General features: G+C 45.3%; 3 protein-coding genes across 4 annotated transcripts in view; 2 read left to right on the forward strand and 1 right to left on the reverse strand.

Moving 5' to 3' along the window:
* Positions 1–4,247: 4,247 nt before the first annotated feature.
* Positions 4,248–18,776, reverse strand: part of WWC2 (WW and C2 domain containing 2) — a 154,237-nt gene continuing 139,708 nt past the window's right edge. Inside the window, exon 24 of one of the 2 annotated variants that reach the window (XM_053584965.1) lies at positions 4,248–4,454. The gene's annotated coding sequence lies outside the window, so the exon portion shown is untranslated. Of the gene's footprint in view, positions 4,455–9,916; positions 10,160–18,776 lie in introns of those variants that run through there. The other variant, XM_053584958.1, reaches the window with a different exon arrangement.
* Positions 14,964–16,414, forward strand: LOC128581768 (putative claudin-24). Its single transcript, XM_053584976.1, has one exon. It carries the CDS (start codon positions 15,677–15,679, stop codon positions 16,337–16,339), a length of 663 nt encoding a protein of 220 aa, XP_053440951.1. The 5' UTR covers positions 14,964–15,676; the 3' UTR covers positions 16,340–16,414.
* LOC128590817 (claudin-22-like) lies at positions 17,528–18,557 on the forward strand. The gene has a single exon (XM_053598256.1). The coding sequence runs from the start codon at positions 17,865–17,867 to the stop codon at positions 18,555–18,557; it is 693 nt and encodes a 230-aa protein (XP_053454231.1). The 5' UTR covers positions 17,528–17,864.

Here is an 18,776-nt window from a genome sequence, read left to right on the forward strand (position 1 = left end):
GGACTTCTGTGTGGTATTTAATATCTTCACAGGCAACGTTTAGCTCAGACAGAAATTCCTGAAATTGTCTGTGGTTTAGTGCATTACCTCTACTGAAGTTAACACAAGATACCACAGTTTTCATGACAGTCCCACTTCAGTGATTTACTACACAGCGCTTGTTGGTGGATGAGGCAGTGTATGGCTATTGGATGAGAATGGTTATGTTTGTCCATCTCTTGGTTAATGCGAGCAATTACTCCTTCTCAGACTCCACCATGCTAGGAGCACCATCAGTTGTCACACTGGCTAGTTTTGCCCAGTCCAGCTCCAAACTATTCACGGTTTGGAAAACCTTTTCATAGATATCCTCTCCTGTAGTTGTTCCTTTGATGCTTTGCAGTGCAGCAAGCTCTTCTGTGATTTTGAAATAGTCATTTGTTCCACGAATAAAAATTAGAAGTTGTGCAGAATCACGAACACCATTACTTTCGTCAAGTGCCAAGGAAAAATAGGAAAGGTTTTTTGTGGAGTTTTGCAAATGCTGATGCAAATTATCTCCCATTTCTTCTATACTTCATGTAATTGAGTGTCCTGAAAGACTCACTCTACTAAATAAATCGGCCTTCTCTGGACACATCTCTTTGGCAACAGAAAGAAGGCATTCTTTAACAAATTCTCCCTTCACGAATGGTCTGCCAGTGCATGCTATTATCTTGGCAACTTGAAAACTTGCTCGCAGTGATGAAATATTTAGCTGCTTCTGCTTCACAAAAGTATTTTGCTGAGTTGTCAATGTATATTTCAGTTTTAATATTTTATCTTTTCTCACTTCTCTGACCAATCATATTTATCTTTATGTTGAGTTTGATAGTGTCGACGCAAATTGTATTCTTTGAACACAGACACATGCCAGGTATTCTGGCATATCAAACACACAGCTCTTTCCTTGTACTGCATGAAAAAGTAATCATAAGTCTACTGTTCTTTGAATATCCTACACTTTGAGTCAATTTTTCTCTTTCTTGATATCATTGTTTCCTAGGGATTCCAAATTGCAATTAGTAAAATACCAATATATATATATACAGTGCTCCAAAAACAATATACCAGCAATAACTTTGCCCACACAGAGACATATAGACTGCACTGCCCATCAGTGCCCATCAATGCAGTCTGATCAGTGTCCATCAATGCAGCCTTGCCAGTCCACATCATTTCAGCCTCGCCAGTGCCCATATGGTGGAACTCCGCTTTTACCTCAGGCTCCCACTGGTGCGATGCGGGAACAGGCATGATTACAGAGCTGGTTCCTCCACCACCTTTCCAGTTCACACTACCCTGTGTGAACCGCACTGCGATCTGTGAACTCGCACAGGAATCTTCTTACCCATGTGATCAGATTCCACTGCAGGAAAAAAGAAGGCATGTATGCCTTTTTTCTTCTGAATCTAATGCAAGTTCAGCCATACAAGCATATGGCTGAACTCACACTGCTCAGAGATTGCAACAGTGTGAACTGGGGCTTACACAGCACACAACATACAACATCATACACAACTGAATAGCAATCAGTATATAAATGCACTTACTGTCAATTAAATTGGGTTTCCTACTCCTTGGCTGTCTGCGGAGCCAGATTAAGTTCCCATGAGGCCCTAGGCAGATTACCAGTTTGGGGCCCTCATGCGATAACACTGAGCACTGACCATTTGCATTAATACTGAGCATTGACTATTTGCATTACCTCTGAGCACTGACTATTTGCATTATCGTTGTGATGCAACCCCCCCAGAAACCACCCTCATCCAACTAACCAACTTCAAAAAAAAGGCGCCCCATCTGCAAAAAAAAAAAAATGACCTCCCAACTTCAGGAAAAAAAGGCTCCCCTTAACCACACACAAAAAAGACCCTACTAACTGCAAAATAATAATAAAAAAATAGACCTCCTAATTTAAAAAAAAAAAAACTAACTTGTTCTTACCTCAGTCCTTATGCAGCAGCAGGCTCTGCACAGGTAACCTGGTGACTCCTTCAATTACACCAGAGACTGAGATGAGGAGTCGAGAGACAGAGAGAAGGAGGGGAGTCGGAGAGTGTGGAGCACATTCCATACATGTGCACTGCGGGCTAGGATGAGTGGGCTGCTAAGCAGGATGGCAATAACACCCAGTGGGGAGAGACAGAGAGAAGGAGGGGCGGGGAGAGATAGAGAGGAGGAGTGTAGGCAGAAAGTTGGCGCACATTCCACAAATGCGCACTGCAGCCTGGGGAAAGTCCGCTGCTAAGCAGGACAGGAGGGCTGGGATGAGTCGGCTGCTAAGCAGGACAGGCAGCTTTGGCAAAAACACCCAGTGGGCCAGATAAATGTCCTCAGCAGGCTGCATGTGGCCCGCGGGCCGTAGTTTGAGGACCCCTGCTCTTTCTGGTGCAACAGAGTGAGACTCTGTCTTAAAACAAAACCAAAACAAAGCAAAACTCCAGAAAACTGTGCTTTGTAAATGATAAACTTGAACAACTACACGAAGAAGGGACCCAATGAACATTTGCATTGAAGTGACCTCCCTCTAGGCTATTTTGAAATGTTTGTAGAATACTTCTAAACCTTACAAAACAGAGCTACACTCAGCAGGCTGCATTTACAGTCTATAGTCGCTTAAATATCTCTATCTGTTGAAATGGTCCATGTACTTGCCGTTTTTAATGGCCACAAAATATTTCATGTCACTCTGTAATTTATTCAGCCATTTCCCCTATTATTGTGTGTTGGGTTTGTTTCCAGTTTTATACCACGTTAAATTGCAGCTGCCTTGAAATCAACATATATACACAAAATACATAAAAGAGGTCGTTTTTGTGTGTATTTTTCCCCTCAATGTAAAGACATTAATGTAACCCCCATGCTGATTGAAACCACCCTGACTGTCTCTTCGGGGTCATTACTCACAACAGGGACAGTAACCACCTGCACGGTGTCTATCACGTAGTATGATTTCAGCTGGTCTTGAACATAATAAAAATAAAATCAGATAGTTGTATTTCTTTGTTCCTCAGTTTTTAAGTTAAATATCTTGTTAGAATTAACCATGTTTTTGTATCTAAAAGCAGTTTATTATTTTTTCATTCAGTATAGTATTCCATTTAATCAATAAACCACAATTTTGCTGATAAAAACAAATACATTCCAGCTGCTACGTATATATTTGCACATATTCATTTTTTTCTTTGAGTTTATTTTCTTGTAGTGTATTCCCCAGAGTGTCATTACAGGATCACACAGTTCTGTAGCTTTTGTTATATACACACTATCTGATTTTTTTTTCCATTTTAGCAGGTTTTTTCAAAGTTTTGCTTTCTGTTTTTTATTTCCTTGCTTATTTTTCTTTTTATTTCCTTGCTTGTTGTTGTTGTTGAGACAGAGTCCCACCCTATGCCCTGAGCAGAGTCCCACTCTATGCCAACGGGATCATAGCTCACTGCAACCTCAGACTTGGGCTGTAGGCATCCCACTGCCTCAGCCTCCTGAAGCTGCAGGGATTACAGGTGTTCACTGCAGCGGTGCCTGGCTGAATTTTTCATTTTTTTATGAGTCTGGGTCTCACTCCCACTCAGGCAAGTCTCGAACTCGTGAGCTCAAGCAATTCTCCCTCCTCAGTCTCCCACAGTGCTGGGATTACAGGCATGAGCCACTGTGCCCTGCCATCTTAGCAGGGGTTTTTTTGTTTGTTTTTTTTGAGACAGAGTTTCACAATGTCGCCCTCTATAGAGTGATATGGTGTCACAGCTCATAGCAACCTCAAACTCTTGAGCTCAAGCTTCTCTTGCCTCAGCCTCCTGAGTAGCGGGGACTACAGGTGCCCACCACAACACCTGGATTTTTTGTTGTTGTTGTTGTTCTTGTTGTAGTTGTCATTGTTTTGAGCAGGGTCCGGCCGGGTTCAAAACCACTGAGCTATGGGTGCCGAGCCAGGTCAGCAGTTTTTAATGAAATCTGTACATAAGATTATTTCATTCCTGCATCTTCTCCATTGTTTCTTCCTTATATTTGCCCTTTTCCTTTCCTACTTGGTGAGGTTTGGCTCTCTGTTCAAGGATCTTTTGGTGTTCCCTGTCCAGTTTAAGCCTCCTAATAACCACCTTGCGGGGGCGAATGCCCATTAGCCTTTCCCATGGCACCTGTTCAGTGTAGAAGGCGTGTTTCTCCCTGGAAACCTGGACTACTTTGCCAATCCACCGACCTTTAAGTGCCCTGGACAACCTAAACCTCATCATCCTCTCGGATGGGCATTGATCGAACATTTGTACTTCTGTCTCAGCTCTTTAGAAAGAGGGGCAGACACAACCGTCCTGTGAATGTGGGAAGGTGCATTGAAATGTCTTCTGCGGTTCTTGCTTGGGTCAGAAGTCACAAAGGGAATGAACTTCATTTTGGCCGCTGCCTCTTCAGTGATGGCTGCAAAAAGGCTGATTTTTCTTAAGACAGAAAGAGAAGAATCACTAAAAAAGAACCACCTGCAGTGTACAAATATGATTATTTCCTTAAAGCCCTGCCAGTATCGTGCTTTATTCTTAAAAAAAAAAAAAAAATTGTGCTAGCTCAATAGATGAGAGATTGTTTTAAGTGACATTTCTGTCATGGCTGGGGGTTTGAAATAACGCCAACTTGGCACTGGCCCAGGTGTCCACAGGTTTGTGCAGGGATCCCAGCAGGAAAGAATGCAGCAGACCGCACCCAGGGTGGAAAGGAGAGGTCAGCTAATGGGCAGCCCAGCCAGGGTCCAGCTGGCCTTCCCTGTTCCCGTGAGCCTGACGGCCAAGGTGCCATACATACAAGACAGATAGTGGACTCTCTGTGAATATGGACTCCGAGATTCTCATATTAGCCCAGATCAGGACAGTGAGATCCACCTCCCCCATCTTCCTAGAAGGAGGTTGGGGTTCGTGTGCCCAGCTGGGTTTTTATGGAAGAGGCTGTTACAGTGGAGTCCCTTTGGCTATGGAGGGTACTCCAGGAACTACACAGGGACTATGCGCTTGGCTCTGTCCCTGTCTCTCCCCACTTGCAAAGAGAAAAGTCCACCCAGTCCTCATGCCTCAGCCCACAAGCATCCTCCCAAGCAAACAATCTTTCTGCAGACATGTCCCAGGAGGCCTGTGCAGAAGGAGGTTTTACCAAATCCAGAGGGTTACCAGTTGGGTGGCCCCGGACAGGAGGCTGCTTCCTTTAGGGGTACATTTCTGCCTATGGGGGCTCCTAGGGTCCAGCTAAGCTAGCCCAGCAGGGGAGCCTCAGCCTCAGTAAGGGGTTTCTCACCCTGAGCCTCTGGCCCTGCAGTTTCCTTGGCCCAGAACCCTCCCCCACTCACTCCTGTTGTTAAAACCTAAAATTTAAGTATCATCATTCCTGCCCTGCTGTCCCAGGTTGGGAGCAGCTGCTGTGCTCTCTTAGCACCTGCCCTTTGCTTGGCCTTAACACTTGTCAAACTGGAGCATGGGGGAACCCCGGGACATGCATCTCGGAACCCCCAACTCAGTGCCTGGTGCCATTCAATTTGATGAAAGAATGGAGAGCGTGTTCTTGAGGATGAGAGTAAGTGACTTAACCCTGGCACAGGCAGTGGCCCTCAGGCCCATGGTTGGCCGAAGTCCAGTGCAGAACCAGGTAATTGTGAGCTGTCTCAGACACGCGAGCCCTCAGCCCTCTCTCTCAGAACCACTCGGTGGGGCTGAGAGAGACTGACCCCCAGTAGGGCGCCAAGGAAGTGTTCCTGTTACCTCCCGGCTTTAGTAAAGTCAGGATAATTTCTTTTGAACATACTTCAGGCTGTCCTGGTTGTTCTACCAACTCCCTTTATGGAATAAAGGTAGAAGATAAAACATGGACAAAAATTATCAATCAAAACTTTGCTGTGAATAATTATTACATACCCATAATTATTTTTAAAAAAACATTAAAAAAAAAACAACCTTTGTTGTGAGGAAGCAAATTTCCTTTTCTTTTATGTTGGTCTAAGAAGACCTTATGAAATCGCACCACCATCATCTGTTTTAGGACCCAAATTCTCTCATTATCGTATTTTATTCAATACAGCTCACAGTAATGAGCTATTAGCCAAATTTAGAGGAGTGGGTGAGGTGAGATCTAAGTTACAAATTAATAAGTAAAAATAGAATCAAGGGATTTTATTTTCTTCCTATCATAGGTGGTAGCCACTTAAAATTAGAGTTTTTTCAGTGTGTCACAAAATTAAAGACAACAGCAACTACTATTTCTCAGGCTACGAGGTATCCTATTTACTTCAATTATAATTTTTTTTCTTCTTTTTTGTAGAGACAGAGTTTCACTTTATGGCCCTCGGTAGAGTGCCGTGGCGTCATACAGCTGACAGCAAACTCCAACTCCTGGGCTTAGGTGATTCTCTTGCCTCAGCCTCCCGAGTAGCTGGGACTATAGGCGCCCACCACAACACCTGGCTATTTTTTTGGTGCAGTTTGGCCGGGGCCGGGTTTGAACCCGCCACCCTCGGTATATGGGGCCGGCACCCTACCCACTGAGCCACAGGCACCACCCTCAATTATAATTTTCTAGAATACAAAGTTCTTCATACTGGGAATTATAGATGCCTAGACATTGGCAAGATTTTAATTTTGTATTTTCATTTTAGTGTTTTTTAAAGTAGCAATTACAAAGAGAAAACTTTGTTTGAATCTTCATAAAAAAGATTAAGCTTTTGGGCGGCGCCTGTGGCTCAGTGAGTAGGGCGCCGGCCCCATATGCCGAGGGTGGCGGGTTCAAACCCAGCCCTGGCCAAACTGCAACAAAAAAATAGCTGGGCATTGTGGTGGGCGCCTGTAGTCCCAGCTGCTCGGGAGGCTGAGGCAAGAGAATCGCTTAAGCCCAAGAGTTGGAGGTTGCCGTGAGTTGTGATGCCATGGCACTCTACCGACGGCGGTACAGTGAGACTGTCTCCACAAAAAAAAAAAAAAGATTAAGCTTTTTTTTTTGAGACAGAGTCTCAAAAAAGTCTCCACTTTGTTCCCCTCAGTAGAGTGCTGTTGCATCACAGTTCACAGCAACCTCAAACTCTTGGGCTTAAATGATTCTCCTGCCTCAGCCTCCCAGGTAGCTGGGACTACAGGTGCCCACCACAATGCCCAGCTATTTTTTTGTTGTAGTTGCCATTGTTGTTTTAGCAGGCCTGGCTGGGTTCGATCCCACCAGCCCCAGTGTATGTGGCTATAGGCGCTGAGCATTTTAAATCAATGCTTCTGAAACTGGGGTTCACAAGTAAGTCTGAAAAGGGAAAAACAAACAAACCAAAAAAACAACAATTTCTCTGTAAATTCTTCAAATTTAAGAAATGCTAATCTAATATATATCCTCCAGGTCCATTCTTTTCTTTTCTTTCTTTCTTTTTTTTTTTTTTTGCAGCTTTTGGCCGGGGCCAGGTTTGAATGCACCACCTCCAGTATATGGGGCCGGCACTCTACTACTTGAGCCACAGGCACCGCCCAGCTTTTTTGCTTTTTTTGAGCTGCAAATTAATGCCACATTAACACTATATCTCAGATTTTGCAACATCTTGGTATAAATTGAGTCCCTGATTTTTAAAGATAGTTACATTTTTATTTTATTTGTTCTTTTTCTTTTTTTGGGGGGGCTATAAGGGAAGATTTATTGAGCGGCTAATATATGCCAACCACAGTGATGGACAATTGCACTGTCTTATTACTATTGCAATGCTGACAATCTTGACATTATTACCACCGTTGCAGAAAGGAAGAAATTTCAATAAAGACGGACTAAGCTCTTCTAGGATTACACAGGTAGCAAATGGCAGGCCCAGGGCTGAAATATAGATCTTTCTGATTCTTTCAGCTATACTGCTTGCCTCTCAATAGTATAAAATCATGTTACTGGTTTCTCAATTTAAACTTCAAATGTCTCTAAAGAAAATCTCACAAATGTTTTAATCAATTTCAGAAATTATTTGTTCTTTTTCTTTAAGAGAGTCTCACTCTGTAGCCCAAGCTAAAGTGTTATGGCCTCAGCCTAGATCACAGCAACCTCAAACTCCTGGAATCAAGTGATCCTCTTGCCTCAGCCTCCCGAGTAGCTGGGACTATAGGAGCCCACCCAGACGCCTGGCTAGTTTTTCTATTTTTAGCAAAGATGGAGTCTCGCTCTTGCTTAGGCTGGTCTCAAACTCCTAAGCTGAAGGAATCCTACTGCCTCAGCCTCCCAGAGTGTGGAGATTACAGGTGTGAGTCACACTGTTCCCAGCCCTATTTTCATTTCTTAAAGCACTTTTGTTTTTACATTCCAGGTCTTAAAATTTGCCAGGAAATTTTCTCCACTGTTATTATGAAAGCCTCAAGTAGGAGTCAGGTGAATTCCATAAGTGAGATAAAATCTGTTTATCTTTTCCTTATTATAAGGATTATGGAAGTGTTTGAAAGCTGCACATTGCCTTCTTTATAAAAGTAAATTTAGAATTATGCAAGGGGTCACTATGGCTGATCAACAGTGTAACCACACTGAAGACGTATGACATTAAGCGGAAGGTTTATTCACAATGTGGCAGAGTTTGAGCTGGATCTTTAATAAGGAAGAGTCCAGGAGTAAGACAAAGATTTCCAAACTAGAACCATTCTTTATTGGCAAGAGTAAACCATTTCAGTTAGTTTTATTCAAATCCTGCCAAATTATGGGCTAAGCTCAAATGCTACTTCCTCCATGATGCCACAACGTCTTCTGGGATGGGCCCATTTCCATAGCTGGCCCTCCCTCCCCTCTGAGGGGCCCCCCGTAGTCTGTGCCTGGCCTGTGGCACTCCCACCTTCACCTCCTGTGTTAGTTATTAGGTGGATGTCTTTTCTTTTCCTGTAAGATTGTGTATCATCTTTTAAGGGGGTGTCATCTCCAACTGCTCATAACATTCACACCACACATTATATACTGTATGTATTCCATTAACAACAAGTACATCCTTAAATGTGAAATGTTACTTGTGGGTTACACCTGGAACTCAAGGAGACTGTATCTGTCTATCTTTGTGGGAAGCAGAGATTCTACCACAATGCCTTTTACCTGGGCTATGCAACAGACATGGGCAGAGAGTCTTGTCACACTCTGGGATCCACAGCCAATTTTGTCATCTCTCCAACCTTTACCCTCAAGGCCCTGTGAAGGGAAACTTGGCAACAAACCCTGACTCTGGATCCGGCCTCCTGGCTGCAGCCCTGGGTTGGGTAGGAGGACCTGGGGCCACAGGAACCACGGTCAGTGAGCAGGATCTGATTCTCTTAATCTAAAGGCAGGGAGACAATAACACAAAACTGCCCTGGGTGGCCCAGAGTGAGAGCAGAGCCCCTCACCTGCATCTGAGGAGAAAGCGGGTTATACGGAAGCCACGCTGAGCCCAGCCTGCCCACCAAGCCCTTTCTGACGGCACAAAACCCCATTTTAGAAGAATCTGGTTGTCTGAACTCTGGACAGGGACACCTGTTTCAGCCAGTGTGCAATAACAGATAACCTAACTGTAGTTTCACATCTGCCTCTGAGGACAAAATACAAATGAAAAATAGGAACTCTCACTAATGAGCACCTACTGTGTGCTGGGAGCTTCCATACCCTGTGCCTCACTTCTCAGGTACTTCCTGAATGCTGGTGTCTGGATGTTATTCTATTCTAAAGTCTCAGAGGAGCAAAGGTGCCCAAGGTCACACAAGTGTAAGAAGCAGAGTCAGAATTTCAATTAGAGTCTTTCTGGCATTAAAAGCCATGCTCTGCCATTTCTCCTAAATAAACTGACTTATGGACAAACTTCATCCTCTTGATTGAGGGAGGAGAAATCCATGTAATAACTCTGAATTCAGACTGTTTTTGTGCATTCAGGTGGGGATTTTCAAAGGCTTTTTGTAGTCACGAGGGGACAGTGTCCTCTTGAGTGCAGCTTTGTCCTGTGGGCTTCACGGTTGGGTTGCTGCCGGCTCCCCCCCAACAGCAGGGAAATCTGCTGCTTTTAGGAGCACCCCCCGCGCTGAGAGCAGGTCCTTACAGGTAACAAGGAGTGACAAAAATGTCATTGCAACCCCATGATTTCCTTTGCAGGGGACAAGAGAAACCTCCTTCAGACCCTTATTGGACTGTCTTCTGGAAACCTGAACAGGACAACCTGTTGAGAAAACAAAGAGCCTTTGCATTTGGGGACACACTGGGCCAGCAGCAGGTGCCCCAGGGGAGTCCCCCTCCACAGACACTCTCCCCATCCCCAACTCAGCCCTGCTGGGGCTGGGCAGCCCCAGTGTCCTTGATTTGGAACGTCACATCCTGCAAGGCACTGACATCTCTAGGACACTGCTGCTTAGACGGGTCCCCAGGAAGGCTTACTGTTCTGGAAAGGTCTGTAAGCATGTGATTTGAGCTCCTAGGGTCTGCAGGGGGGTTGTAAGGGAGTGACTGAAGCAGAGCTTTCCCTGTACCAGCTCATGAGGCCAAGACAGGCTGTCCTCCTCTGCCTCCAGGGCCTTGGTGGTGGGAACTTCTTTCTCTGGTAGTGAGTGACTCTGCCAGGCTGGGGTCTTGGTGCCCAGAAACCCGGGACAGCAATGCTAAGAGGTTTCATTTGATTTCTTTCCCACAGATACTTTTCTTCAGGCATTGAATATGTATTTCCAGCCAAAATATATTAGACCTTGCTGTGAGCCTAGGGCCTCAGTAAACACTGTTGCCCATGTGATTGCTAACACTTCAGGCTTTCTGTAGTTGCCTACAGTTCAAAGAGAAAGAATTGGACTGAGACGACCAGCCTTGTGTGAGTCACGCAGCGTGGTGCCGTGGATACAGCCACAGGTGCAAACCCAACAGGGGCAAAGATCATTTCAAATTTTACCTTTCGTTCCCAGACAGGCTTCATTTCTCAACTCCCAGCTGGAGCTGGAGTGTTCCCAGAGCCCTTAGGCTGATGTTTGCAGGCCCAGGGCTCACCCTGTCAATGAAGGCTAGATGCCCACGGTGACCCCTGGATTGGTCCTCCCTGACCCTGTCTGCACCTGCCACTTCTATCCAGGTCACGAACTCCCCTCTCATTTCTTCCCCTTTCCCCCAGCTCCTAGCACCATTTTTTAGGACCAGTGGGGGCTTGACTACTTTTTACAGAGAGTTTACTCTCCCTTAGAGAAAAGGACAGACATTCTGACAGCCAGGGCACCAGGCAGGGAGTGGATTTCTGCTCAAACCCAGCAGCGTGACTCAGCAGAGAGAACCCTGGAATCTGGGTCCACAGGCCAGTCTGCCTCCATGCGGACCTGCGGCCAAGTGCCTTGGTTCTTCAGGCCTCAGCTCACTGGAAGTGCAGGTGCTACGATTTCCAGATGTCGGTTATCTCTGGGATTCCACACATCCCCAAGCACCCCCTCAAGGGGAGCCGCCAAGGCCTTCACTGATTGGCAAGGATTTTCCCATTTGTTAACTGGAAATTAACTTAGCCATGAGGGTTGGGAGCCTAGATTAATATTTAGAAAGGATTTACAAAGAAAAGCACCCAGTTAATCCTGAGATAGAGAACTTTTCATGTCTATTTGCACAGTGGGTGGAGGCTGGTCCCTGGTTTGGACCATTTCCATAAACCCCTTTGCAGTTTCTCCCTTCATGGCCACATAGCCAGCAAACGCCTCCCACAACTATAGGATACATTCAAGTTGACTGATCTGAGGAGGCGGCGCTGTGCCAAGTGTCCACAAGGTGCAAGTAAAGCTTCAAGACAAAATGGAGAGGGATCTTTACAGTGGTGGAGGATTGCTTTTTACAGCCTCACAGATTAAGGCTTGGACTTTGGTGTGAGACAGGCATGGACTTAATTCTTCCCTCAATTGTTTGGCATGTTAATTGGCTTATTTAAGCCTCAGATTCCTTATCTTTTAAATGGAGGTAATAATAGTGTCTACACCACAGAGTTCTTATGAGAATAAGTTAACATAGATAAGATCTTAACAAGTGCCTGGCAAGCAGTAAGTACTCCATAGGTAACTAGCCATTACTATTATGCCTTTGCCATGGTTTGACTGTGCCCCCTCCAAAGTTCATATGTTGGACACTCACTGCCAGTGTTGGGAGGTGGAGCCTAGGTAAGAGGTAAAGAGACCTTGAGGACTCTGTTCTCATGAATGGGGTGTCAGATATCACAAGTATGCATGGGCCTTTCTTTGCTAGTGTTTGTGTATTTACTGTATGGCTCAAGACAACTCTTCTCCTTCCAGTGGACGGCAAAGAAGAACAAAGTTTGAACATCCCTGGTCCTTAATATCATTATCATGCAAGTGAGTGAATTATCTTGAGAGTGGGTTCTTATAAAATCAATTTGGGTTCACCTTGGACATGAAAACAATGTAACCTATAAATTGTACCCTCATATTAATTTTTCTTCTTTTTTGAGATAGAGTTTCAAGCTGTCGCCCTGTGTAGAGTGCCGTGGCGTCACAGCTCACAGCAACCTCAAACTCTTGGGCTTAAGTGATTCTCTTGCCTCAGCCTCTCAAGTAGCTGGGACTACAGGCGCCCGCCACAACACCTGGCTATTTTCGACCATAGTTGTCCTTGTTGTTTGGTAGGCCTGGGCTGGACTTGAACCTGCTAGTTCTGGTGTATGTGGCTGGCACCCAAGCCGCTTGGCCTACAGGAGCCGAGCCCCTCATATTAATTTGAAATAAAAAAGATTTTATTCTGATAAAACTGAGTAAAATTCTCAAAAAGTGATTTGGCCCCCTCTTGCTGTCATCCTCTTGTGCCCTTCCACCTTCTGCCATGAGATGACGCAGCACAAAGGTCCCCACCAGAGGCTGGCACCAGACTTCCAAGCCTCTAGAAGTGTAAGCCAAATAAATTTCTGTTCATTCTAAATTACCTAGTCCCAGGTATTGTATTAAAGCAGCACAGATAAAGACGACTTCATTCTGTCCCTCTGTCCCTTAGTTGCTACATGACAGGAGACATCCTCTTTACTATCCAGAGCTGATGCCTTACATTATTTCCTGAGCATTAGTCCTTTGAGGGTTTGGAGCAAAAACTCAGCTGGGGCCTCAGAAGACAGAATCATCAGATAACCAGGTTTTCAGAAACACTCCTCCCCTGCTCGCCCTCACCCCTGCATTCCTCCCTGCCAGCACATGCAAGCCGAGATCAAGTTAATATTGACTGGGTTCCCCTACTTCCTCTCTGAAATGCCATTACCTGGAGTCACAGCAGAGTCCTTATGCCGGGACAACATGTCCTGGGTGTGTCTATCACATACCCACCCTCTGGACCCAGGTTGGAGGGCAGCAGCAGTGAGGCCTTCTGGAAAGTCCATATTCCCTTCCTCCTGATCTATCCTGGAGATGCTCTGCTGGGCTGGCCCCCTCCCACCGCCTGCACCCAGCAGCTTCACACAGCAGAGGCTCTCAGGACATTCCAGGGGTGAAGAAAGAATTAGTGATGGGCCCTAATTCTTGCCCATCAGAGAAGACAATAATAATAAGGAAAAATATAGAAACAAGTATAAACTAATATTTCTCTGAATTAGGGATTTTTGTTACCTCTCTCCTCAGAACCCTTTGGTAAAAGCTTCAGGAGCACTCAGCTGACGGACTGGCTGGCAATTATAAAACCGAATGAATCAATTCAAGCAACTGATAAAGGCTATATATTTTATTAATTAATTAATTAATTTTTTGAAGACAGTCTCACTCTGCTGCCTCGGCTAGAGTGCTATGGAGTCATTGCTCACAGCAACCTCAAACTCCTGGGCTCAAGCAATCTTCCTGTCTCAGCCTCTCTAGTAGCTGAGACCACAGGTGCCTGGCATCACACCCAGCCAGTTTTTCCTATTCTTTTAGTAGAGACGGGGGGTCTCACTATTGCTCAGGCTGGTCTTGAACTCCTGAGCTCAAGCAATACACCTGTGTCAGCCTCCCAGAGTGCTAGGATTACAGGTGTGAGCCACTGCACCCAGCCAGGCTATATGTTTTAAAACAGTATACTATAGGGCGGCACCTGTGGCTCAGTGAGTAGGGCGCCGGCCCCATATGCCGAGGGTGGCGGGTTCAAACCCAGCCCCGGCCAAACTGCAACAACAAAAAAAAAAAGCCGGGCGTTGTGGCGGGCGCCTGTAGTCCCAGCTGCTTGGGAGGCTGAGGCAAGAGAATCGCGTAAGCCCAAGAGTTAGAGGTTGCTGTGAGCCGTGTGACGCCACGGCACTCTACCCGAGGGCAGTACAGTGAGACTCTGTCTCTACAAAAAAAAAAAAAACAGTATACTATATATATTTTACATACATAAAGGCTTCACACAGACCACAGTTATATTTCAGGCAAGTCACTTTGAGCAAAACAATCAAGATCAAGCAGTAGGTGGTAAAGGAAGGGGGTTGACAAAACCCAGATGGGGCCTCCCTCTGCCTTCCCCACAGCCCTGGAGCTGGGCATCGGTGGTAGGGGTGGGCTCCGTTCAGGATTCTGGGTGGGGCTCAGACCTAGCGCCAGGTGGCACAGCCGAAGGGCCTCTTTCTCAAACACACAAACTTCAGCGTGTTCAAGAGTTACTAGGGGAGCCTGTCAACCTGCAGAACCCCGTCCCCTCCACTCCCCTGAGAGATGCCGACATGTAGTATCTGGGCCTGTCATGGTGCAAAGAGGAGCTGGGCCACACTGGGGCTGGGAAGCCGTGGGAACCTAGAGCATGTGACCTCATGTCTCAGCCCAGGAGGCCCTGTCTGCTCTCAAGGTGTGGCCCCTAAACCAAAACCCCCAAACAAACAGGACAAAGCCTCAAGGGCCAGCCCCACCGCAGCTTGTTTGTCTTGGAACCGCAAGAGTCTTGGTGCCTGGTGCCACTCTGCCTACACGGCTGAAATGACCATGACCATGAGGACAGTTTGGTTTTGGACCAAAAAACACCTCCCAGGATGCCAAGACACGGTGCTTTATCCCTAGTCCTTAAGGAGGCTGGAGAAGAAGGCAGAGTGAAAATGGGGATTTCCTGGGATGCTCCCTTTCTCCCCTAGACCCCCGGGCATCAACCTTGGTCCTTTTCATTTTAATCAGCCCAGTGAATCTATCTTTCAAAGGGATCTGAGGGAAACCTTTCTGCCAAGTCCCAGCCGAGACCCTGTGACACTGAAGAACATGGGCCAGGCTCCTGTGTAGGTTGAAGTCTGAGAAAATGAAGATTATAGGGAAACAGTCTACCTTTCTTTACAAGGCCTTGTTTTGCATCCCAGAAATCTCAGATTCAGCTATTACAATGAAGTCCTGTTGTAGAAAGAGCTAGCCTTTTATCACCACTTAAAATCTAATTAATCCATATTGAAGCACAAAGATTTCTGTTGTCTTTTAGGGTGAGGGGGTCATAGAGACCTCTTTGTTCATCCTTAGACTTATAACCATCAAGCATTGAGGATATAATTTTACCAAATTGGAAGGTAACAGATCAAATCCTTATCAGAGAGCCTAACTCATAGTTTTAACAGAGTCCTTCGTCCTTTACATGAAACATTATATTTGGCAAGAACAAAAACGCATTTCAGAGTGCCTAAAGAGTTAACACCAAAGCTTATATTCCAGGCAGCATAGAACCAAGATCGTCACACTACTGTCAACCACAAAGGACAGCAGATCCTATAGGGGTGGCGAAGTCCTAAGATTTGTCCTAAGAGTAAATGGCTTTACTCTTTAGAATAGCAATGCAGTCTGTTGGACTTTTATTATCTCTGTTGGGATGGGTCTTATCTATTATTACAACTTATTTGCCACACTGGAAGAACCTCAACCTGGAACTAAATGAAATGGAGAACTGGACGATGGGACTCTGGCAAACCTGTGTCACCCAAGAGGAAGTGGGGAGGCAGTGTAAGGACTTCGACTCTTTCCTGGCTCTACCTGCTGAGCTCAGGGTCTCCAGGGTTTTAATGTTCCTGTGCAATGGGCTGGGATTTCTGGGCCTGCTGCTGTCTGGATTCGGCCTGGACTGTCTGAAGATTGGGGAGAGTCAGCGAGATCTCAAGAGGCGACTGCTCATGCTGGGAGGAACCCTGTTCTGGACATCGGGGATCACAGCCCTGGTCCCTGTCTCTTGGGTGGCCCACTCGACGGTTCAGGAGTTCTGGGATGAGACCCTGCCAGAGATTGTCCCCAGGTGGGAGTTTGGGGAAGCCCTCTTTATGGGCTGGTTTGCTGGATTTTTCCTTGTGCTAGGAGGATGTCTGCTCAGCTGTGCAGCCTGCTCTGGCCAAGCTCCTCTAGCTTCAGGCCACTATGCAGTGGCAGAGATGCAAACTCAGTGTCCATACCTGGAAAACGGAAATGCAGAGCCTAAGCTGTGAGACTTTGACAAGGCCAGAGAGATGAATACTGCATCCTCTTTGTTATGACAAAGAGGTCTCTGTTACACAACTAACTCTGTGCAGCTCACAATTTCTCACTCAGTAACTTATTTTTCTATACTAGACCCCCCACACCCTTAAAACCTGGAAGAGAAGGACAGAAAATCTTATACCTAAAAGAAAACTATTATGGCAAGCATTCCATAGGTATGAGTGAAAAAATTTCATCAATGGTTATTTAAATCAATATGTGGTGGTGGCTGCCTAATATACTCAGTCTTAAGCTTTAAGGTGTTAATTTCATATTAGGAAGCTTTTTTGGATCTGTTTTGTCTTTTATTATAGTAGGAAATAATTAGTTTCTGTGTCCTAAAGAAAAAAGCTAACCTAACAATCTGAAATCTTCTAAGTGTTCTACATTAGTCAAACCACACGCTAGGCCAACCCCAAAGTGTTAGTTCCACAACAATGACTTCGGTCTTCTTCAAACAGAAGTGGTTTGTGTTTAGGAAATTACCAGGCACCCTGTGTGACAGGATTTTTATGAGGTGAAGGTTTCCAGTACATTGTGATATTCTGAGATTTAAAATACCGGCCAATCTCTTCTCTCATCTCTTCCTCAAAGGCTTCACATTAAAAAAAGAAAGAAAGAAAGAAAGAAAAAACAATTCCAAAGGTATTTTTCTTGATCTCCACATACTGCCAGTTCACTTATCTGAACAACAACAAACTTTCCTTTATTCAATTAAAAATTACAAACCTGGGTATGTACTTTAGTGGTGAACAAAAAGTGGTGTTGATTTTACCCTACAAAGTCCTGTTTAACCTTCCTACTGCATAGAAAGCATATTTCAGCAGAGAAAAAATAAACCAAGTGTTTTATGACCACGAATACGACAAAGGCAGAGAGTTTAGTTCAGTGTTGTCTCCCATGCTGTGTGGTATGTATGAGCAAAGAGTTTTTTTTTTTTTTTTTTAGCTAACAGGCCTGATTTAAGGTCTAGAGAGATTTCTGGTATGATCAATTTATTTGGTTAAGAAATACTTTTCTGGAACCTATTTTAGAGAATGCTAACACCCTGTATTACACAGCATATGAACTGAAATGTGAGAACTCTCACAGATGAAAATCTGACAGGTCTAATTAGTAAGACTGTAAAAGCTGGAGGAGCTGAACCCAAACCGTCAATTAAATATTTTGCTTTTTAGATGTCTTTGATTTGTTAGAAAGGTGTGGAACAGCATGAAAGCCATTTGTACTTTAACCATGAAAGGAAGATTGTTACTACTTAAGTTTACTTCAGTGACAAATTGCTTTCGACAAAATTCAGCCCACAGGACACAAACATGATCTTGGCCACACCTTGGCATTACTTGCTGGTTTGCAGCATTTATTTCCCTGTCCTTTTCTGAAACCCATTCAACATGGAATCAAACAATGGCATCTCTGGCAAGAATCCTCCTAGATACACAATGAAAAAATATTTCTGAGCTTTGCAGGTGATAACACAAGTGCCACACAGTGATGTCAGGGCCAAAGTCACGGTGCTGTAGGATGGCTTTAGTGTTTAGAACCGTGGCACAATTAGCTGGTATTTTGTTATCCTTGCTGGGATGGGTTTTATCCTGTCTTACAAACTATCTGCCACAGTGGAAGAACCTCAACCTGGAACTAAATGAAATGGAGAACTGGACGATGGGACTCTGGCAAACCTGTGTCACCCAAGAGGAAGTGGGGAGGCAGTGTAAGGACTTCGACTCTTTCCTGGCTCTGCCTGCTGAGCTCAGGGTCTCCAGGGTTTTAATGTTCCTGTGCAATGGGCTGGGATTTCTGGGCCTGCTGCTGTCTGGATTCGGCCTGGACTGTCTGAAGATTGGGGAGAGTCAGCGAGATCTCAAGAGGCGACTGCTCATGCTGGGAGGGACCTTGTTCTGGACATCGGGGATCACAGCCCTGGTCCCTGTCTCTTGGGTGGCCCACTCGACGGTTCAGGAGTTCTGGGATGAGACCCTGCCAGAGATTGTCCCCAGGTGGGAGTTTGGGGAAGCCCTCTTTATGGGCTGGTTTGCTGGATTTTTCCTTGTGCTAGGAGGAAGTCTGCTCAGCTGTGCAGCTTGCTCTGGCCAAGCTCCTCTAGCTTCAGACCACTATGCAGTGGCAGAGATGCAAGATCATTGCCAAAACCTGGAGATGAAAAGCACCAATCTGAAAGTCTAAACCAGGAGGGACCAGTGGTGTCTACTCTTCGGGAGATGCCTGTTCGGCACTGGAGGTGGTAGGACTTCCTGCTCCAGTCACCATTCACTATGCTTTTGATTTTCTGAAATGTACTTTCCCCACTGTGGCTACCAGTTTCTCAAACTATACTTTCTTTGTAAGACTGGTAAACTGCTTTCGTCTTCTACACTGACACCAAAACAAATTAGGTCTTAACAG

This window comes from Nycticebus coucang, chromosome 1, assembly GCF_027406575.1.
Source record: "Nycticebus coucang isolate mNycCou1 chromosome 1, mNycCou1.pri, whole genome shotgun sequence".
Lineage (NCBI taxonomy): Eukaryota > Metazoa > Chordata > Mammalia > Primates > Lorisidae > Nycticebus > Nycticebus coucang.